General features: G+C 45.8%; 3 protein-coding genes across 4 annotated transcripts; all 3 read left to right on the top strand.

Annotated features, from left to right (window-relative positions):
- The first annotated feature begins 684 nt into the window (after nt 1-684).
- On the top strand, nt 685-4203 carry NDUFA4 (NDUFA4 mitochondrial complex associated). The gene is made up of 4 exons (XM_069947691.1): nt 685-839; nt 2468-2556; nt 2659-2719; nt 3908-4203. The coding sequence occupies exons 1-4, from the start codon at nt 798-800 to the stop codon at nt 3962-3964; spliced, it is 249 nt and encodes an 82-aa protein (XP_069803792.1). The 5' UTR covers nt 685-797; the 3' UTR covers nt 3965-4203.
- A 12-nt stretch (nt 4204-4215) lies between these two features.
- On the top strand, nt 4216-15706 carry LOC138769304 (uncharacterized). 2 transcript variants are annotated; one of them, XM_069947690.1, is made up of 2 exons: nt 4216-4296; nt 14110-15706. In XM_069947690.1, the coding sequence occupies exon 2, from the start codon at nt 14134-14136 to the stop codon at nt 15337-15339; it is 1206 nt and encodes a 401-aa protein (XP_069803791.1). In that variant the 5' UTR covers nt 4216-4296; nt 14110-14133; the 3' UTR covers nt 15340-15706. The 2 variants fall into 2 exon arrangements, with proteins under 2 accessions (XP_069803791.1, XP_069803790.1); XM_069947689.1 differs by lacking the exon at nt 4216-4296 and adding an exon at nt 10112-10193.
- Nucleotides 15707-16370: 664 nt separating this feature from the next.
- LOC138769303 (uncharacterized) lies at nt 16371-22506 on the top strand. The gene is made up of 2 exons (XM_069947688.1): nt 16371-16451; nt 20597-22506. Exon 2 carries the CDS (start codon nt 20621-20623, stop codon nt 21827-21829), a length of 1209 nt encoding a protein of 402 aa, XP_069803789.1. The 5' UTR covers nt 16371-16451; nt 20597-20620; the 3' UTR covers nt 21830-22506.
- The last annotated feature ends 953 nt before the right edge of the window (nt 22507-23459 follow it).

Here is a 23459-nt window from a genome sequence, read left to right as displayed (position 1 = left end):
CTGGTGGGGTCACTGTGTACATACATCACATTACTGATCCTGAGTTACATCCTGTATTATACTCCAGAGCTGCACTCACTATTCTGCTTGTGGGGGTCACTGTGCACATACATTACATTACTGATCCTGAGTTACATCCTGTATTATACTCCAGAGCTGCACTCACTATTCTGCTTGTGGGGTCACTGTGTACATACATTACTGATCCTGTATTATACCCCAGAGCTGCACTCACTATTCTGTCCCTGGATTGGCCCCAGCCCCTTGGTTATAGCCCCTGCTATGGTTGCTCCGTCTGCCCCTGTATGATAAGATTTAAACAATGAAGTTTCCAGCTCAATGTAAATCTTTCCCTGGTACACGGCGCCATCTAGTGTCAGGCAGCGTACATGACATCACACGCTTTGGCGGCCAGGTCACGCGCTATATCTCCAGCAGGCGGGGCGGGGTGGTCAGGGTGCGCCTGCGCAGTTCGTCTATATTCTTATAGCATGTATTTAGTTTTTATCCTTATCACACGTTGTGCTATCCTCCATGTATGTCATATGAGGTATAAAGGACAATGCGCAGTAATTTTGTGTATAGGAACGTGCAGGCATTCTCCGGGGCAGCCCCGCCCTTGTATAGGAACGTTCTCTCAGCAGGCCCCGCCCATGTGCTGGCACGTACAGGCGTTAAGCCAGGGCAGCCCCGTGAAGGCCCCCCCGTGACGTAAGAGGGGCCCTCTGCAGGTTCGGTGACATTGTGGCGTACTAAAGGAATCCGTGCACACGTAGGAGAGAGCCGCGGCCGCCATCATGTTCCGTACTATGCTCACCCACGCCCGCAAGCATCCCAGCGTGAGTACCCGGGCGGCTGTCACAGCGCCCCCTGGGGGTCCTAAGGTCACGTGACCTCCCCATGTCTCTGTATGAGCGCTGTAGGGTCATATATAGGGGGACACGTCCCAGAGCCCTCCACATCATCCGCCATCTCCTCTGACCAGGTCCGGAGCTCTGCTGCCTCCGTGTGCAGCTCTGGGGTAGTCACCGGCAGGCCACCCGCTTGGTTGCTAGGCAACAGTTTCCTGACTATCTCTAAGCAGCAGCAGTGCTGGCTCACTGTTACTGGAAGGATCCATGATAAAGCCCGAGCTCTGGTCTAATTAATGGACAGCCCCTTTAAGCCATGTACCCTGTATTGACTTAAAGGGACGGTTCACATTGGAGCGTCTGAGCGTCTGCTTGAATGTGATCTCCAAAGGTGAAGAAGCTTATTGGTTACACTAATAATTCAGTTCTGTCTGGAAGCTGAGATATGGGGCGCTGTCTGGTAGGGGCGCGCAGTGCGGAGCTGGGGTGTGAGGGGTTAACAGCTGCCAGGAGTGTTGTATATGTATATAATATATATATATACTGTGTCCAGGGTGACTACTTCCTGTCTCCTTCAGGTCACCTGGGATGTGCAGCTCCGCACGTAGCTCAGCACTGCAATGCACCATGGGACTACAGTACTCTGCAAGCCCGGAGTTAGGACATACAACCTGCACAGAACTACAACGCCCAGCATGCCACAGGCTGTCAGAGCATGCTGGGATTAGTAGTAGTGTCAGAGTATCCAGTGCGTGCTGGGATCTGTAGTCCCCCTGCAGGTTGCAGATGCTGCTGTGTTCCTGGCAGTATTGGTGTCGGGGCATGCTGGGACTTGTTTCCCGCAGAGGCCGAGGTCTGCTGGGATCTCCGATGTCACTCTGTATCCTGGGACTTGTAGTTGTGTCGCAGGTCACAGAGGTCACATTCCTTCTAGTAGATCTATTGCTGTCCTATTCCCAGTCTGTATGAACCTGCTGGGATCTGTAGTTCCACCTCAGATTGTATACCCATGTGACACCTGAGGCAAGGTCAGGACCCCGCAGCCTGTAGGTGACATTGATGTCTCTGTATCACAGCCCTCTGTTCCTCCCATCTTGTCTGGACAGCCAAAGCATGATGGGAGTTGTAGTCTTGTGACAGCTGGAGGTTTGCTGGTCTGGCACCACTGCTCTATAGAATATCAGCTGATAACTTATACTGGTGCCGGAGCATTATAATGATATATGGGAGGGGGGGGGGTACTGTTAGATATTAGCGCTCAAATCTGTGCCACATGTGAAGTAGTCAGATGCAGCCCTAAGGACTCTGGGAAAACATGGATATCGTCATAGGCCCATAGGCTGTGTCCGTGTCTTCTAGGACTCCTTAGGGCTGCGTCAATTTTGTTTGGCTAATCAGACCCGAGCGTGCTCAGATGGCCGTCCCTCCCCTCTAGGTTGCAGGGTCTCCCCTCTAGGTTGCAGGGTCTCCCCTCTAGGTTGCAGGGTCTCCTCATGATCCATGGTCGGCTTTGCCTGGCTGATAACAGGGAGCAATAGAGCAGATGATGGGAGGGGCGGTAACCCCCTCACCTGTGTTCTGATACCTGATGTGATTGTGTGTTTCTCTCTCCCCAGTTGATCCCCCTGTTTGTGTTTGTGGGGTGCGGTGGCATCGCTTCCATCGCCTATGCTCTGAGAGTCACCATGACCAGTCCAGAAGTCGTGTAAGTACCATCAGTATTTCTGCCTGTGACTTTAGAGGATGATCAGATTCCGGAGTACGGGACGTTCTCTATAGTCTGTAACGCTGCACTTTTATCTTACAGCTGGGACAAGAAGAACAACCCCGAGCCCTGGGCCAAGAACAGCCCCAACTACCAGTACAAGGTACCATCAGCATACCTGGGGTCAGAGGGTCACCAACTGCGGCAAAACTACAACCCCCAGCATGCCCTGTCAGCCACAGGGTGGGATTGCTATGTTAGATTATTGTAATGTGTTGCAGAGGTCACTTATGTCATGCTGGGAGTTGTAGTTTTGTGGAAGGAGACAACTGCTGTATATAGTTATTGCCTGAGAGTCTCACCCCCTTCTATATTTAGTTTTTTAGCTGCAGCACTCAGGGGGTTAAATGGCCAAGATCAAAGGTTCTGCCCATCCAAGACATTGGAACCATATGGGGTGGGGGTCCAGGTGGTGTCTCCTGCCCCATTTATTAGTCGGACAATCTACCTCCATTCTCAGTAACATTGGGGTCCCATATACAGTGGTGCCTTGGATTACGAGTAGGGATGGTCCGAACCTGCTTCGGTTCGTACAAACCCTCGGCAATGATTCCCGCTGTCTGCCCGCTCCATGGAGAGGGTGGATACAGCGGAAGGAACGCCTGGAAAACTGGGGCTGCTGTCAGAGGTCTGTGTGGTCAGCAATGGGGAAGGGGTATTTGTATAGCAGCTGAGTGTGAGTGCAGGCACATTATAGCAGCAGTGTGTATAGCTGAGTGTAAGTGCAGGTATATTATAGCAGGAATGGAGGGGATGGGAAACACAAGGGCTGACACAAACTGCAGGGAGCAGGAATGAATGAGCAGGACAGATGTGGGCACATACATGCAGCGCTCTCTGTCTGGGGAGAGAGGGGTTACAGCTATGAAGAGATTACCCCCCCCACACACAGTCCTGTCCCCTGATGTAAGCCCCAGCCTGAAGTGGATCTGCTATGATTTGGAAGGTGAGGGAGACTTCCTGGGTCAGAGTACAGGGCTGTAGACCCCGCTATGCAGACCATGCCCCTCCCCCACTCCCCCTCCCACCCAGTACAGGGAGCTCTTACACCAAGTCACGATTTTGAAAAACTGTGAGCTCTCCTTGCAAAACGCTCTCAATCCAAGTTACTCTTAAACCAAGGTACCCCTGTATATTCTATATATCTCTGCCTCTGTGGTGATTATTAACCCTCAGGCTGAAGGGAACTCTCTATGGAGACAGATGACACTGCTGACAACTCTCATTCTGCATCTTATACTTCTCCATCACTAGGAACGTTTCCCATTAACATCTCGTTGTCCTCCTGCAGTTCTACAGCGAGACGATTGACTACAAGAAGCTGAAGAAGGAAGGCCCCGACTACTAAGAAGCCCCGCTCCTTCCGTCCTCGCTCGCCTGAAGCCGCCATCATTCTGTCCAGGAACGTCCGCTCCCTCTATTTAATGAGATCAGACCCGGTCGTGGCGTCTGCTCGGCTTGTTCTGTCATTTTTATGCTTAGTTGAGCCTAATCCGATTAGCGCGGTCTGAAGCGGCGTCTGCTTGTGATGAAGCTCGCTCCATCCGGTGACTGCCAGACTCTCACAATACAACAATTTACACGAAAGCCGCGTCTGCTGTGGATTTATTGTCTGAGTGAACATGGAAGGTTATTGGTGTCTTCTGCTGTACAGCTCCAGGACCCCCATTCAGTTCTATGGTGAGATTAATGCTTAGAGTTGCCCCTTGGCCTGGGGATTAATAGTTAATAAAAGTTAAAATTCTTACCTGATCTAGTATACACAGCCCTACACCTCTCCTCCATTGGGTGTCTGGTGGTGGCAGTGAGGATTAGCTATATGGTCTGGTGTCGTACTGGATTAGAAAAATACACGTGCCGCATGTATTGGAACTCTCTTACAGTGCAGGGTTGAACTTTGTAATACAACTCCAATAACCTTCCAGAAGCTTCTAAAGGAAATAGAGGCTAGTAGCAGGAACTTTTCTAGGAACCGTGTGCAACAGCTGGAAGGTTACAGGTTTCCCACCACTCTTAGAGTGGAAAATGATGTGAGACACTAGGGAGCCCTAACATCTAGGGCAGGAAGATGGGGAAACTTCCAGAAGTTGTTGGTATAGAGCCGAGTGCTCAGCTGTTGCTAAACTACAACTCCTATCCTGCACTGACTAGTAGATGAATCTCATTATAGGGAGGGGAGGTTGTCATGTTTACTGTCAAGTGCAGACAGAAGAATAGGGCTTTGATCACACAAGATATAGAGGGCGGCTGCTCCCCTGCAGAGGTCAGGTACAGCGGGAGGGAACACAAAGCTTCTAGCCTTGTGTACTGTGCCCATCAGACCGTACAGCCCCCCTCTGCCGCGATTGGCTGAGCATAACTGTGCTCAGCCAATCGTGGCTGAGCAGAGTTATGATGCGGCAGAGGGCGGCCAGCACTAGGGACAGTCAGAGCGGTTCGAAGATGACATTGTCACAAAATAGCGGAGGGGGTCGGGAGTATAGTGCATCACACTTCCAGGTCTGGCGTGGGTGGGAAGAAAACAGGGAAGGGGGCTATTAACTAACATAACATACATTACAAAGTTGTATAACTTTGTAATGTGTGTTATTTTGTGAATAATTGTTTAGCGCCGCACTACCCCTTTAAGTTTAAGGGCCCTGTTATATGATTACTAATCTCGTGGGAATTATTTGTATATCGCTCAAATTTAAATAATGGTTTGTGTAAATGCAGGCAATGGTGGAATGACCAACGAGAAATCTTTCATCTGGTGCTGGCACCTCATTGTTAATTGTTCGATGTAATGATGCGTTTACACAGGCAGATTTATCTGGCAGATTTTGGAAGCCAAAGCCAGGAATGGATTGGAAATGAGGAGAAATCAAAATCGTTAATCGTGCAATTGGGCGAATTATCGCTCCGTCTAAAAGCACCATAATACAGAAAGATTATCTGACAAAGATTTGAAGCCAAAGCCCGGAATGGATTTGAAAAGAGGAGAAATCTCAATCTTATGACCTGATGTCTGTTTGTGGTTTTGGCTTCAAATCTTTGGCAGATAATCTTTCTGTGTAAATGGACCCTAAACAATTGTAGTAACGACTATCGTTCTGTGAAATTTGGTGAACGATTTCAGGTTAACGCTACAGAATCTCGTTTGCGATTGTTTATCGTTAAGTTGTTTTATCAAATAGGACCCGAATAATAAATGCGGATGTCTGTGATGTAACTTTCCTACATGGGGTTTGTGCTGCAACCGATATATCTATACGTTACAGTTGTCTGACCAATTGTACCAATCTCTTACTAAGCTGAACAGGTTTCCGGGCCGCTATGGATTTCTCTTCCATAAAATACGGCACTGCTGGTGCAATGAAAGAAACTGTAAACCCTCAATCCCACCTCACATGAAATAATTAGAGATGAGCGGATTTTCCGAAGTTCGGTTTCGTATGAACCTGAACTATCGTCATCAGACTCCTGCTGTCTGCCGGCTCTGTGCAGCGGGTGGATATAGCCCGAGGACCGCCTAGAAAACTGGGATATAGGCATAGGCTGTATCCCAGTTTTCTAGGCGTTCCTTAGACTGTATCCACCCGCTGCACGGAGCTGGCACAATAGTTCAGGTTCATACAAACCCTAAAGTTTGGGAAATCCGCTCATCTCTAGAAATAATCCTAGAGGCTACATACACCTCTAAGACTTGGTTACACAAAGTCCCATAGACTGGAAAATAACACTGTGCAAAAAACACAGTTATATAAACACTAATCCATACAAAACCAAAGTACTCTATTTTCCGGCTTATAAAACGACCTTTTAACCCGAAAAATCTTCTGGTCGCTGCATACGGTAGGGGAGCTTAAAAACGTCCGCATCCCCACCATATGCCGTAACTACTATAAAAAAAAACAGGTAATTCAACTCACCTGTGACCCGTTCACGGCAGCCGCGTGTCTCCCGTCGTTTTCTGGGCAGGCAGTGTGATGCAAAGACGTGATGGGAATTGTCGTTTTGCAACAGCTGGAGGGCCGAAGGTTGCCTATCCCTGGTATAGCACTCCCAAAGCCCAAGGTTATTACTTGCCTGCTTTATCTCCCAGTATATCTACATCACAAAGCTAAAGCCTAATGTGTCAGCATGAGACCACCATCAGGAGAGGAGCCCTCAGCCTCCCGCACCTTCATCTTACATAGCTGGGGGGGCCACTTGTAGTACAGCACTGGTCATAGATACACAGTGCCCGGTAGGGATACTACAGCAGATCTCCCTCTGATACATTATTAGTGTACCATCTGGGAGAACCCTTCAGTTATATCTCTCGCTCGTCCTCCCCATACACAGGAGCATTCGGCACAGTTGACCGTTTCTGTGTTCTCTATGGGGGGGGGGACAAAACCGAATATCGCTAACCTTGCTGTGGTTCTCAGCTCTCGTGTGGCCTGTGACAGCTCCTTCCCAGCAGACATGTTGGAGCAGAGCACCAGTAGTTACCAGCAGGTATGGACAGGGAGGTGGCTGTTCGATGAGCCAAAGCCTGGAGTCTGTGGAAGTGTGTGTGTGTGGGGGTAGGGGGTGGGCCCTCAAGCTTAGCAGAGTTTAATACATACTTTGGAAAAGCCGTACCTGAGGCTAGGAAGGAGTCTACCCTATAGTGCTTAAAGAAAGTGGTAGATTGGCATATTTGCTCCAATGGCACCCAACATTTCTCAGCCCAGGAGGTGGCCACTGAGCGGGTGGCGTGCGCCCTGGTAAATCCTGAAGTATCCAGCTCTACTGCAGTATAACATAGACTGATACAGTCACAGATCCATTGGGCGATGGAAAGCTTAGAAGCCTTGCACCCTTTCCTGGCACCAGAAAAAATAATTAGTACATTCTTCTCCTTCCTAAAGGTGATAGTCCTGGACAGGTATACTTTTAGACATCTAGAAGACTTAAGTCTGTTTCATCCTCTTCTAAGCGTTCAGGAGAAAACAGGTAGGGTAATGACCTGATTTAGGTTTGCAAATGAGGCCACCTTATGAGAGAAGGATGGCAAGAGTCTCAGCAGCACCTTGTCTGGGGGAAAGATGAGGTAAGGCTCTACTGCAGAAAGGTCCTGTAGCTCTCCCACCCTATTTGCAGAGGTAATGGCCAAAAGAAGGGTTAACTTTAAAGAGAGGAACTTTAGAGGGACCTTCTTCAGGGGTTCGAATGGACACAGATGTCTCAAAACTAGGGATAGGTCCCATTGGGTATTCGGTTTTGAGATCCTAGGCCTTAACAAAGTTATTTCATACATCCAGGAAGGCAGACATGGTGGAGATCTGCTCCTTTATGGAATTTGAGCTTAGCCCCTTCTCGTATCAGTTCTGTAGGAACTCCAGTATTTGGGCAATGGTAGGAGCATTGGGATCAATCTCTCTTGCTAAGTACCAAGACCGAAAGGTCTTCTTAACTCTATCATATGGGTGAGCTAATGTCCCCAACACTGTATCCAACAGGCCCCAGAATACGGAAAGGGCAGCAGCCAAGCTGTCAGGTTGTATGATCTCAGATTCTGGAAGAGCTGCGTGTCCTGAGACACCAGGTTCAGCATGGGTGAAAGCCTCCAGTATGTCCTTGACTTATCGACATGAGTTGGGAGAACCAGGACGGCCAAAATGAAATGATCGCTATCACTGTGGCCTGATCCTGCCTGACCTTCATCAATACCCGAGGTATCATGGAGGTCAGTGGAAAAAAGGAAGCCAGACTGAATGACCACTGGACTGTCACGGCATCTATGGCCCAAGGCCTGTCCACTCAATAAAGGGAACAAATGACTCAGATTGATGTTCCTTCTTGTTGCCATTGGATCTATCTCTGGCATCCCCCACATGGATGTTATGTGGCTGAAGATCCCCCGGTTCAGGAACCACTCCCCTGGGATGGTCCTGTTATGACTCAATCGATCTGCCAGGATATTGAGATCTCCGCTTATGTGCGCTGCTGATAACTTGGCTATCCTTGTCTGCGCCCAACTGAAAATCTTTCCCACCTCTGATAGGAGAGTCTCTGATCTTGTGCCACCCTGCTAGTTAAAGTAATACACAAAAGCTAGATTGTCCGTCTGGACACGGACCCCCTTTCCCAAAAGCTAATGAGTTAAAGGAGTTATCCAGCGCTACAAAAACATGGCCACTTTTCCCCCTACTGTTGTCTCCAGTTCAGTTGCAGTTAAGCTCCATTTACTTCAATGGAACGGAGTTTCAAAACCCCGCCCAAACTGGAGACAACAGTAGGGGGAAAGTGGCCATGTTTTTGTAGCACTGGATAACCCCTTTAAGTGGTGGAGGGCCAGAAAAATGGCTCCCTCTGATGGCCCAAAGCTCCCTCCCTCTGAAAACTCTGCTTCTGCAGGAGACCATGTCCCAGCTACACTGAAATCTCCAAGATGGGCACCCCAACCGGTGCCTGAAGCTCCGTCGTTTAGATGGTCCAGCTGGGTTCCACCAAAGAGGCTCCATCTCGGATCACCTTCCACCACTCTAGAGATAGTATGGCAATGCCAGAGAGTGTGTGTCGAGAGTCCAAGTCTGAAAGATGACTGTTCCAAATCCTGAGGATCTCCGACTGAATGGTCCTCATTCTCCAAGGGCCCATGGAACTGCTTCCGCAGTAGATGTTAACAGTCCTAGAACTTCATTAGTGTTCTTACAGCTACAAGCTGCAGAGCTGAGAAATTTGACTCCTCTCAAGAGCTGTGTCTTCCTCTCTGGCGTGAGGAATAATCTCATGACTTGAGAATTTATGATGAAGCCTAAAAACTTCTTAGTGGTCTGTGGGGTCAGGTTGGACTTCTCCCAGTTGACCATCCATCCTACGGAGTGGAGCAGTGTAGGGGTGGCAGCCACATGTTGCTGAAGGAGAACCTTGGATTGTGCTATAATGAGCCAATCGTTCAGGTACGGAATTATCCTGATCCCCTTGTACCTTTAAAACCACAACCACTACAGACACAATCTTTGTGAAAACAAAGGGAGCAGTGGAAATGCTGAAAGGGACAACCTTGAACTGTAGATGTTTCAGTTCCTCCCCTATGTAGACGGCAATCCTGAGAAATGTTCTGTCTCTCTGAGCAATAAGAGCATGGAAGTATTCCTCAGGTCGAGAGAGGCCATGTAATCTCCCTGAATTAAGATGGACGTGACCGATCTGATGGTCTCTATACGAAATCTCTTCCTTAGAATAAAGCGGTTCAGGTATCTGAGGTCAATGATGAGCCTCATCTTGCCTGAGTGCTTGGGAACCAGAAACACAGGGGAATAAACTCCCTATATAAACCACCGGCAGCAACTAATCTGATATTGGTCACTGAGGGCACTTTACACCAAAATGTACCAGGATGTAAAGACACAATAAAGTGACTCATGAGATGTAAGTAAAAGGAGCTGGCGCCATGAAGGGGTTAATAAAAAAAAAAAAGCTTCAGTATGGAACAAGCACAGGATTTGTATGGAAGTGAAAGTGAAAGTCAGCAGAAATAGTTCAGGAACTCCTCACAAATCCGTTTGTTCTGGTCACCTCCTCATATAGGATTATATAGTCGGGTAGAGATCGGCGTCATACAGGTAGGTGTCCGGCAATCACCCCAGATTGTATTATAGGAGGGGGACGGAGGAAGCTTCTATCTGACCCGTGTACATGATAATATTCCTTGTAGTGAGTCACCCGTCACTGTGATTGTCAGCATTAGACGTCAGTGGAAGAGTGTATGACCCTCAGTATTACGTGTCGGATAGTCTGTAAGGAGATCCCAGCAGCCCCCTCTCCTCCGGAGCCATGTATAGATTATTACTGGTTAGTACTATACCTCACCTGGTGTCCTCCCATGGAATCTGCAAATCTGTTGGGCAGCATTCACACCACCATTCTGCTGTCCATTGTATGGATCCATCCTGTCAGAGTCAGGTGCTGACATATCGGTGCATGAACTAGCAGGGACCGCCATAGTCAGTTAGTGACTACATTCAAATCATTTCCTGTATAATACTTTTTAGCCAGAGTAAAACCTTGTATACTTACTTGTAACTGTGGGAAATGACTAGCTGACTACATTCAGGCCATAGGAGTGAATAGGGTCTGTACACAGGGATGCCTGCACCCGTTTGTGACAGGTATCCAGGCCCAGTCTCCTGAAGGCAGCTATATACCAGCTATACTTACTGTATCCAGGTCCAGTCTCCTGAAGGCTGCTATATAACAGATATACTTACTGTATCCAGGTCCAGTCTCCTGAACGCTGCTATATAACAGTTATACTTACTGTATCCAGGCCCAGTCTCCTGAAGGCAGCTATATAACAGCTATACTTACTGTATCCAGGTCCAGTCTCCTGAAGGCTGCTATATAACAGCTATACTTACTGTATCCAGGTCCTTTCTCCTGAAGGCAGCTATATAACAGCTATACTTACTGTATCTAGGTCCAGTCTCCTGAAGGCAGCTATATAACAGCTATACTTACTGTATCTAGGTCCAGTCTCCTGAAGGCTGCTATATTACAGCTATACTTACTGTATCCAGGTCCAGTCTCCTAAGGGCTGCTATATAACAGCTATACTTACTGTATCCAGGTCCAGTCTCCTGAAGGCTGCTATATAACAGATATACTTACTGTATCCAGGTCCAGTCTCCTGAACGCTGCTATATAACAGTTATACTTACTGTATCCAGGCCCAGTCTCCTGAAGGCAGCTATATAACAGCTATACTTACTGTATCCAGGTCCTTTCTCCTGAAGGCAGCTATATAACAGCTATACTTGCTGTATCCAGGTCCAGTCTCCTGAAGGCTGCTATATTACAGCTATACTTACTGTATCCAGGTCCAGTCTCCTGAAGGCAGCTATATAACAGCTATACTTACTGTACCAGGGTCCAGTCTCCTGAATACAGCTATATACCAGCTATACTTACTTGTATCCAGGTCCAGTCTCCTGAAGGCTGCGATATAACAGCTATACTTATTGTATCCAGGTCCAGTCTCCTAAAGCTTTTTAGTCTTGTGCTGGTTGAAAAAAGAGACTAAATACATAAAGTCTTACCAGTACAGAGAGTCACGGCTCAATGTGCCTGTGGGTCCCATGACTGCCCTCTCTGTGAGGGTCAGTACCCTGATTATTGGTCTATACCTAATCCGTCCCTGGAATAAATCCTGCCCCTTTCTGGTCCCTGTGCCGGATGTTCAGTGCCCTTAGCCTACTGAGAAAGCATTCTTTCTCTGTCATCTCTGTTACAGTCTACCAGTTCCCTTGCCTCAGTCCCTTGACTCTGTTCTTGCCTGTTGCCTGCCCTGACCTGTTTGCCTGTCCCAGACTTCACATTAACCTCACGTTTCTGTACTTGTACTTTGCAAGCAAGTCGTGCCAGGGGTAGAGACCTGAGGGTCGTCTGTCGCACCATGCCTATCCTGCCTTGTGGCCCACTCTGGTGAAGACCCTGCCTCCTGGTGCAGCTTGCGCCATTGCTTGTGGGGGCTCAGCGGATCCCAGCAAGGTGCCTGATGTCTGGAAGATTTCTAGAGTGGTCGTCCAGTAGAGTTAATGCAGAAACTTTCTGCTATGTTGCAGCAACTTCTTGTGGCTCCACATCTGCACCCCAATCTCCACCACCGCCTGCAGCATCTGCTCTGTGACCTAATCTTCGCCGGACACTCCCTTCCAAATTAGACAGGGACCCCAGGTTGTGCAGGGGCTTTGTGTCACAATGCACCATGCACATAGAGCTCACCAGAGAATGTTCCAAGGTGGCGTTCGTAATCAGCCTTCTCTCTGAGAAGGTGCTGGCATGAGCTACACCTTTGTGGGATCAGGATGATCCAATCACCACCAATCTTCAGGCCTTCCTGTCAGAGTTTCGGTGCGTCTTCCACTGAGGCTGCTCTCTTGAACCTGCAGCAAGGGAACTCACTGGAGAGTAAGCAGTACAATTCCATACTCTGGCTTCAGAGCTCAACTGGAATAATGCTTCTCTTGTTGCTACTTTAAAGAAGGGACTTGCCAGTTGCATGAAGGACGTGCTTTCCTGCCGAGATCTTCCTTCCTCATTGAATGACCTGATCTAATTGGCTGCCTAGATTCCGCTTCTCTGAAAGAGAAGAAGAGGTTCGCCAGGAGCGTGAACTGCTTTGTCCTCCCCACACATTTTTATCCAGCGTTTCAAAGGCCACCTTCTCCCCTGCCAACTGAGGAGCTTATGAAAGTGGACAGGTTTCCTCTCACACAAGAGGAGAGGACTCGTCATCATGAACAAAATTTGTGTCTTTACTGTGTCAGTCCCAATTATTTTTGCTTAAACTTAATCCACAGCATCCTCAGTGGTGGGGAAACACTTGCACCCCCACAGTGTTGGAGAGGCCTCCCTAGGTGAAAATACATCCTCTCCACGTCTGTCCATGTAAGTTCAGGTCTCAGTGTCCTCCAGGCAGCACTTTCAAACCACCACTTTCCTGGATTTAGGTTCCTCAGGCAACTTCCTTGCTGCAAACATGGCGACTCCCAGTGGCCCGACTTGCCAAATCACTGAGAATCTTGGCTGTAATAGGGGAACCCCTAAACAAGACCATTCAGTATTGCAAGGGTGACCCTTTAAGTAGGTGCTCTGCATAATGAAGAGATCTCTTTCTATGTGCTTCCTCGTTCGTCTTCAGCCATCTTCCTTGGTCTCCCATGGCTTCAACATCGTACTACAAGGTTGGATTGGAATTCGGTTAGGTAATTCGTTGGGGTCCTGCTTGCCCTAAACAATGTATCAAGGCTCCTTGTCCTATCAAAACCTCTCCAATCCCTACCAAGTGTTCGTCAGCTTTAACTGCTGTTTACCAGAACTTCTCTGAAGTCTTTTCTGATAAGCAAGCAGAGACTCTTCTGCCTGACTACCATATGGGGCACAGTGTGGGGTCCTATCTACTATAGGAGGGCACAGAGAATGCAAAGCTACTATACGGGGGTACAGACAGGGACTAACTGGCACGGAGCGGCACTATTAGTGTGTGGGGGGTACAAAAGTGGAGTATGAATTAATGGTGGTCATGGAGAAGTAAAAGAAAGAGGACAACTCCAGTCAGAGAAGACGTCACCTGTGTAGAGTTGTTATCTTCCAATATATTGCCACTGTTTGGATGGAACATTGGTCTAAGTATAGTGATTTTTATCCAGGTAGTGATCATGGTGTGGTAACATGTTTTAGTAACAGTATATGTCGCTATGTGTTGCTGATATTTGCCCCTTTTGTACCGGTTATATTTGTAATGTTAGTCTTGTATACTAGAATTGGATTGGTAACAGTATGGTGTTATGTGCTCCTGGTATATGACTGTATAACTTTATATGTATTATTTATAACTACCTTATTATCCTGCTTGGAAATTATGTTATACCTATGGGGAAGAGTTGCCCTGCAGAGCCTGTTGCTTGAGTGTCATCCCATTGATGCTTTAAGTTGTATGTGATTGATGTTATTTCTTTTTCTCCATCATCATCTTCACAGGTGTAAGGAGAACTTAGAAAGAAAATGAGAAAGTTTCGAGATTCAAAAGATGAAGATTTCTTCTCGGTTCCGAAGCTCACCGGGGGTGACATGTACCATGTGTTCATAAGCTTCAGTAGTGCAGATTATACATGGGTGGAGCAGCTTATCCAAAAACTGGAGGCCGTATTTCCAGGTATTAAGATCTGTTTTCATAACCGGGACTTTACTGCCGGAAAGACGATCATAGATAACATGACCGAGTGCATCCAGAAAAGCCAGAAGATTGTGATGGTGCTGAGCCCGGACTTTGTGCACAGTCGGTGGTGCCTCTTTGAAGCCAATCTCTCCATGTTCCAGGACTGTGCGTCAAATAAAGTCATTGTGCCCGTCATGTTAAAGCCAAGCCCGATTCCGCTTTATCTCAGCCATTTAACCTACTTAGAAGCTAAAGACAGAGAATTCTTTAAAAAACTGTGCGAGAGGCTTCTGAGGAGTAACGCTAGGGGAAGCGAGAAAGCTGTGGTTCACTATCAATCACCTATAACATATAGCGGGAAACATCTGCTGTCTCTGTCCTCTTTAAATAGAAATGAAGAAGAAGATGTCAATGGAGCTTTCCCTGAAACATGTGTGCCGGACGCTCTCAAAGCCGTTGTGGAAGACCCTAAAATGTACACTAAAGCTATCCGCCTGATCAATGACACCCCACCTTATACCGACACCTTTTTCTGGATTGCATTCTGTGTGATATTTTACTTGTTTATCTTATCTGGTTTTATTGTAATTCTTTTATCATTTTCATTCACGAATCCATATTGGCCGTACTTTCTGTACCTAGCGGCTGTTTTAATTCCAATAGTTATGGCAGTTCCTAATATATTGTATTGTGAAAAGGGACGGGCTGAAAAAGAGATTGCCAAGAACATGAGCAGAAGAGCAGGAGAAGCCAATCTACTTCTAGCGGAAACCTCAGTCCTCGCTGGTTGTGCTTCTAAGTCTAAATTGGTTTTTGTTTTTGTCTCTTTAAAAGAATGTGAAGACATGTTCCATATGGCCTCCGGGTCTGATACCGAACTGACGAAACGTATGTGGGAAAAAGCTGTGATCAGACATTCAGCGGATTACGCTACCTGCATAACCAATAAACACTTTCCGTGTGGTGAACCCCAACCTCCAGGGCATTTAGAAAATAGTATCTGCTTCTGCCAGTATGTGGTCATGCAGATAGAACAGGGCGACTGGCCATGATGTAACCTATTCTACTCTCTCTCTCTATATTACTATATAGCTTTTTTTTATACATACACCTAACTTGCGTCTTTTATGTACATTAGGGTAAATGGGTCATTCCTGGGAACCAGTATACTATTACAGTGCTGTGATGGTCGGGGCACTGGCGATAACTCTGATCTCGGCCATCAGTAGTTCAATAAGGGAGGAGGCCTTCTTTGTCAGCCCACAGAGCCCTGACAACTCTCCCACCAGCACAGACCCTTTCTGCCATTGGTATATAGCCAATACGCCATGACACAGACATGGTCAGAGTATCGGGAAATAATAGTTGTGAATACCGAGAAGCTTTGTAACTGGGATCATTGTGGAGTAGTAATCCTGTAATGACACTAATAAAAAATGAAAATACATAGATTTTGTGGTTATTTTGTTGTGTAAAATAGATGAACCATAAAAGTAAGCAAAACATTTAATAGAGTTAGAGTTAACATGTTATTTTAAAAACCCAAAAGGGAAGGCACCTGGCAGGGGATAGCCGTGTATGGTCCATGGCACTATGATTGATAAATCTCCCCCATAGTGTTTTGTTTAGTGCGCCCTTAAGGCAATTAAATATCCCTATTCTTTTGTCTCGATCCACGTACCCACGCGCCCATGTTCTATAGCTAACACTATCCACTACCGGGCCGGCTTCTGGCCTGATTATTATATCTTAATGAGAAGCTAGTGGCAGCCTTACCAGCCTCCCTGTGCCCAGGTGGACAAGAGGTTTCGGTATAAATCAATACCCACCTGACCTCGCATACTCCTGGTGGAGTGTGGGGCGTCACTGGACGTTTACAACAAAATGTACCATGATGTGAAGACAATGAATCTGACAATGAATTAATAATGAAACGTTTTCCAGCGTTACATAAAGTGACTCATCAGACGTAAGTAATAGGAACCAGCGTTGTGAAGGGGTTAAAAAATATAAATAAAGCTTCAGTATGGAACTAGCACGGGATTTGTACGGAAGTGAAAGTGAAAGTCAGCAGAAATAGTTCAGGAACTCCTCACAAATCTGTTTGTTCTGGTCACCTCCTCATATAGGATTATATAGTCGGGTAGAGATCGGCGTCATACAGGTAGGTGTCCGGCAATCACCCCAGATTGTATTATAAGAGGAGGACGGAGGAAGCTTCTATCTGACCCGTGTACATGATAATATTCCTTGTAGTGAGTCACCCGTCACTGTGATTGTCAGCATTAGACGTCAGTGGAAGAGTGTATGACCCTCAATGTTAAGCATCGGATAGTCTGTAAGGGGATCCCAGCAGCCCCCTCTCCTCCGGAGCCATGTATAGCTTATTACTGGTTACTATACCTCACCTGGTGTCCTCCCATACATTGGATTGTAAGGCCTTATTCACACGTTCCGTAATTTACGGATCCGTATTTCCGGATCCGAGTTAGTGCACATTGAAGTCTATTGGGCTATTCACACGATCAGTAGCAGAAATGGATGAAAATCAATCCGTAAAAAAAAAAGGACATGTCCTAGTGCGGACCGGGTGCGGACCCATTTTTTTTTGCGGATCCTCTCATTGAAATCAATTGTTTACGGATTGTTTACGAATTGTAACATGTTGGCATCCGTATTTCCGCAAAAAAATCCGGATGAAGTGCATTGAAAAGCAATGAGTAGTAAAAAAATGGAATTACGGAAATACGGATGGAATACGGATGGAATACGGATGGAATACGGATGTCCAATCCGCAATTTCTCACGGGTTGTTTCAGGACCAGAAAAAAATACTGAACGTGTGCATAAGGCCTAACAGGGTGCCGGCGTATCCATGTATCGGAAGGCAGAATCATGGTGTGAATTCTGTACATGGTGGTGCTGCCTGCCTTACTGGGGATACATGCATAGTGAAATCCGCTGCGTATAGGTGATGACTTATGACCTATATGTGGCAAAGCAGGGGCACATTACATTCACATGCTTTGGGGCTGTGTACATGTTCAACAGCAGTGGAGGAGTGTGGTTGATATTATAGTGTGGTATCCCACCACGGGTGTTGCTAGTAGTTACACCCTTCCTAAAACCTGAACTTTTTAGATGTAAGTGGTGATGTAGTAGTGTTAAAGTTTCGCCACAAGATGTCGCTATTGTAAGTATATGTACTTAGTTGTTGCACAGCTGTAGTATTGAAAGGGTTATTGTTTATTTGTATGTCACATGGATCTGTAGACCAATGAGAGTACTTTCTTCTTCTATCCTACTTCTTACATATGCACTCTTCACCCATTCACAGCACACCTTACAGGGGCTGTGGGAAGAAAGTCACACGGGTGGAGGAAGTGTAGTGTCTTTTGTCGCTGAGACAGGATGCAGCCTACAGATTCTTCTTAAGTAACTCCACTCAACACTATGCAGTGTTAAACCCTTCACTAGAGAGGACATGTCAGAGACAAAGTGCAGGACAGTATCCGTAAAGAAAAGTAAAGGAACTGATCCGGATAGAGCAAAGTTGCTAGAAGCCTATGAACTCTATCTCGCAGCGTGGTTGTAAGCAGGGAACCCTCAGCATACCGCTCATCCCAGGTAACAAGGTCTGGGGCTTGTCACCCACTAGGATGGGTCCCCTGACACTGGTGGGAAATAGGTGGTGCAAAGACCAAAGAGTAAAAACACAGGCAAAAGTATTCTCTCTCTCTTTTCAAGTATTTTATTTCTACCTCCCATCTACCTTCCACGCCCCTAACCCAGAGATAGCACATTAGCAGCATTAAAACGTCCACTCTCCCCCCCTTCCCCCCAGATACAGGGAGCACATCCACCACTCCCAGCTCCCCCCCACTCCAGACAGAGACCACACCACGACCCCGGGCAGAGATGCTGCGGAACAGTGGTTCTGACAGAGGTCACATGATCACTGTGACATGGCTCAGGAGGTCAGCGTGTCATTGGTTAGCTAACCCGGCCTACGGAGACGAGGATCACGTGACCCACGTCTCGGATGGGAGGTGGGAAAACAAGAGGAGCGAGACAGGGTGGGTCTGGATTACAGAAGACTTCTTGATACTTAAAGTGTCATTATAAAAAACATTTGACATGTCATAGAGACATCATAGAGATATATCATAGAGACATGTCATAGAGACATCATAGAGATATATCATAGAGACATGTCATAGAGACATCATAGGGACGTGTCATAGAGATATCATAGAGACGTATCATAGACATGTCATAGAGACATCATAGAGACGTGTCAGAGAGATATCATAGAGACATGTCATAGAGACATCATAGAGACACGTCATAGAAACATGTCATAGAAACATCATATAGACATGTCATAGAGACATAATAGAGACATCATTGAGACGTATTATAGAGACATGTCATAGAGACATCATAGAGACACGTCATAGAGATATCATAGAAACATGTCATAGAGACGTATCAGAGAGACATCATAGAGACATTATAGAGACATGTCAAAAGTTTTAATCGGCCCGGGTCTGAGTGTCCAGACCTGTACCGATCGGGAGATAGAGCAAGAAGAGGACTGAAGCTGCAGCGCGTCCTCTCCAGTCTGAGTTAAGGAGCCCATAGGAGCCCATTATAAGTCTGACTCTTTTTTTCTGACTTATAATGGGCTCCTATGGAGCCTGACTCTGCAGCTTTAGTCCTCTCCCAGCTCTATCTCCCGATCGGTACCGGTCTGGACACCCAGACCCGGGCCGATTAAAACTTTTGACATGTCTCTATGATGTCTGTATAACATGTCAAAAGTTTTTTTTTTTAATAACAACAAGTACATGCGATTGCGGGGGGGAGATCCGTTCTTCTGCCCGTGCCGGGGCTCAGCGTTGCGATGACGCTGATCCCGGCCCGGCAATAGAATACTGTGGAATGCAGCAGGCCATAGCAATCTATCACCGATTACAATGATCTTTGCTGTGTATATACAAGTCCCCCAGGGGGACTTACAGTTAATGTAAAAAAAAAGTAAAAAAAATGTTTTATTAATAAAAAATCCCCTCCCCTAATAAAAGTCCAAATCACCCCCCTTTACCCATTTTATAAATATAAATAAACAAATAAATAAACATGTTTGTTATTGCCGCGTGCGTAATCGCCTGAACTGTTAATTCATCACATTCCTGATCTCGCACGGTAAACGGCGTAAGTGCAAAAAAATTCCAAACTGCAAAATTGCGCATTTTTTGTCGCATCAAATTCAGAAAAAATGTAATAAAAAGTGATCAAAAAGTTGTATATGCGCAATCAAGGTACCGATAGAAAGAACGCATCATGGCGCAAAAAATGACACCTCACACAGCCCCATAGACCAAAGGATAAAAGCGCTATAAGCCTGGGAATGGAGCGGTTTTAAGGAACATATATTTGTGGTTTGAATTTTTTGCAAGCCATCAGATACAATATAAGTTATACATGTTATATATCGTTTTAATCCTAACGATTTGAGGAACATGCATAACATATCAGTTTTACCCCAGGGCGAATGGCGTAAAAACAATACATTTTGGTTTTTTTTTCAATTTCACCACACATTGAATTTCTTTCTGGTTTCGCAGTGTACTTTATGCAAAAATTCAGCCTGTCATTGCAAAGTAAAATTTGTAACGCAAAAAATAAGGGCTCATGTGGGTCTCTAGGTGAAAAAATGCAAGTGCTATGGCCTTTTAAACATAAAGTGGAAAAAGCAAAAGCTCAAAAATGAAAATTGGCATTGACCTTAAGGGGTTAAATCTTGGATTGTATCATATGCCACTAAAGTAAAACAATTGATTCCATTGACAAAGGAAGTGCAGAATTATTAGATGGGGTATTGGGACAACTCAAGAGGGGAAATGTATAAAATTTCTTTTGTTTGTTTTTTGTTTCTCCTCCGCCCTTTGTCTCTCTCCTTTGCCGATAGGGTATGTGCACACTATGGAAAACAGGCGGATAACTTGCTGTGGATTCCGCCACTCACCCCCCGCGCTCCCACTTGAATTTCCACCGATCCCTTAGAATACATTCTATGGAATCTGCAGCAAGTTATCCGCCTGATTTCCGTAGTGTGCACATACCCTCCTATAGTGAATGGATAAATGGCTTGATTTCTATATATTTGTAACTGAAGTTTCCCTTTGTATATTTGTTTTCTTTTATTCGAAAATTATAAAAAATAATTATCAAAAGCCAAAAGTTTAATTTGATAAAAAGGAAAACACGAGAATTAATGTTATTTCTTCTTCTCCGTCATCACAGGTGTAAGAAGAACTTAGAAAGAAAATGAGAAAGTTTCAAGATTCAGAAGATGAAGATTTCTTCTCGGTCCCTAAGCTCACCGGGGGTGACATGTACCATGTGTTCATAAGCTTCAGTAGTGCAGACGCTACATGGGTGGAGCAGCTTATCCGCAAACTGGAGGCCGTATTTTCAGGCATTAAAATCTGTGTTCATAACCGGGACTTTACTGCCGGAAAGACGATCATAGAAAACATGACCGAGTGCATCCAGAAAAGCCAGAAGATTGTGATGGTGCTGAGCCCGGACTTTGTGCACAGTCGGTGGTGCCTCTTTGAAGCCAATCTCTCCATGTTCCAGGACTGTGGGTCACATAAAGCCATAGTCCCCGTCATGCTAAGGCCGTGCCCGATGCCGCTATATCTCAGCCATTTAACCTACTTAGAAGCTAAAGACAGAGAATTCTTCAAAAAACTGTGCGAGAGGCTACTGAGGAGTAACGCTAGGGGAAGCGAAGCCCACCTGGTCCACTATCAGTCACCTATAAAATATAGCGGGACACATCTGCTATCTCTGTCCTCATTAAATAGAAATGATGAAGAAGATGTGAGTGGCGCTTTCCCTGAAACGTGTGTGCCGGACGCTCTCAAAGCCGTTGTGAAAGACCCGGAAATATACACCAAAGCCATCCGCCGGATCAATAACACCCCACCTTATACTGACATCTTTAAGTCTAACTGGATTGTAGTCTTTCTAGCCTTTTACCTGCTCTCATTAGTTATTTTCAGTATACTTACTCTGACATTTTCATGCATTTCCCCGTATTGGCCATACTATCTGTACCTAATATCCATTGTTTTTCTAATCTTTATGGCAGTTCCTCACAAGAAGAGTTGGGAAAAGAAGAGGACAGAAAAGATTGTCCAGAACATGAGCAGAAGAGCCGGTGAGGCCAATCTACTTCTGGCTGAAACCTCAGTCCTCGCTGGTTGTGCTTCTAAGTCCAGTTTGGTCTTTGTTTTTGTGTCGTTAAGAGAATGTGAAGACATGTTCCATATGGCCTCCGGGTCTGATACCAAACTGGCCCAATGTATGTGGGAAAAAGCCATCATAAAGTATTCATCGGATTACGCTACCTGTATAACCAATAAACACTTTCCGGGCGGTGACCCCCCACCTCCTGGGCATCTAGTAAGGGGTGTCTGCTTCTGCCAGTATGTGGCCATGCAGATAGAACAAGGCAACTGGCCATAATGTAACCTATTCAACTATGTATATATACTGTCTTTTATGTACTTTATGGTTAAGGTCTCATTCCTGGAAACAATTATACTATTACAGTGCAGTGATGGTCGGGGAAGTAGAGATACCTCTGATCTCAGTCATGGAACCCTTTGGATACCATTAGTAGTTCGATAATTAAGGAGGCTTTCTTTGTTAGCCCAGAGCCTTGATGACTTGCCCACCCATGTTTTCCAGGACTCACTACGGCTGCATCCAACTTCTCCAGCCCCTGAGAGTCAAATGCCAAGCATTCGAGTTCAGACACAAACCAGAACTTTCAGCAAGTTTGCCCATCACTAGTCAGTATGTCCGGACACAGACATGGGTAGTGTATCGGGAAATAATGGTGAGGAATACTGAGAAGCATTGTAATTGGGATCATAGTGGAGTTTGCATCCTTCAGTGAGACTAATAAAATTTTTGTAGTTATTTTGTTTTGTAACAAACCATAAAAAGAAACCTAGAATAAAGTTGAAGTAAGCACGTAATACCAAAATGTAGACATAAACAATAAAAAAGGCAACTAACAGAGGGTAAAGGCATGACGTGTATGGTCCATGGCGCGTGCAGGTGGATGGATAGAGTTCTTCTGCAATCAGTCATGTGATATGTATAAGGCTGGGTTCACACTACGTATATTTCAGTCAGTATTGTGGTCCTCATATTGCAACCAAAACCAGGAGTGGATTAAAAACACAGAAAGGATCTGTTCACACAATGCTGAAATTGAGTGAATGGCCGCCATATAACAGTAAATAACGGCCATTATTTCAATATAACAGCCGTTGTTTTAAAATAACAGCAAATATTTGCCATTAAATGGCGGCCATCCACTCAATTACAACATTGTGTGAACAGAGCCTTTCTGTGTTTTCAATCCACTCCTGGTTTTGGTTGCAATATGAGGACCACAATACTGACTGAAATATACGTAGTGTGAACATATAATGGTGTATGACATTTTGTGTGACTCCAGTTCTTGCCTTGATACTGGACCATATACAGAAATGATAAAAAATTTAAAAAAAATTGTTGCTTGTTATTCTTTCCTGCACAATTTCATGGGATGTTAATGCTGGTGGATACAACAAACTCTATGATTAGATACCAACTTAATTTACTGACTGGTAGGAGATGGAGTCATATGACTAATAGATGGAGTCATAGGGCTGGTAGGAGATGGAGTTATAGGACTGGTAGGAGATCGGGTCATAGGATTGGTAGGAGATGAGAGTCGAAGGACTGGTAGGAGATGGGGTCATGGGACTGGTAGGAGATGAGGTCATAGGAGCGGTAGGATATGGAGTTATAGGACTAGGAGGAGATGGAGTTATAAGACTGTTAGGAGAAGGAGTTATAAGACTGTTAGGAGAAGGAGTTATAGGACTGGTAGGAGATATAGTCACAGGACTGGTAGGAGATAAAGTCAGGAACTGGTAGGAGATGGAGTCACTGGACTGGTAGGAGATGTAACAGGACTGGTAGGAGATGGAGTTATAGGACTGGTAAGAGATGGAGTCATGGAACAGGTAGGAGATGGAGTTAAAGGACTGGTAAGAGATGGAGTCATGGAACAGGTAGGAGATGGAGTTATAGGACT

The sequence above is a fragment of the Dendropsophus ebraccatus genome, chromosome 12 (assembly GCF_027789765.1).
Source record: "Dendropsophus ebraccatus isolate aDenEbr1 chromosome 12, aDenEbr1.pat, whole genome shotgun sequence".
Lineage (NCBI taxonomy): Eukaryota > Metazoa > Chordata > Amphibia > Anura > Hylidae > Dendropsophus > Dendropsophus ebraccatus.
The sequence above is the reverse complement of the archived record's forward strand: the minus strand, read 5'-3'. Positions and strand labels throughout refer to the sequence as shown.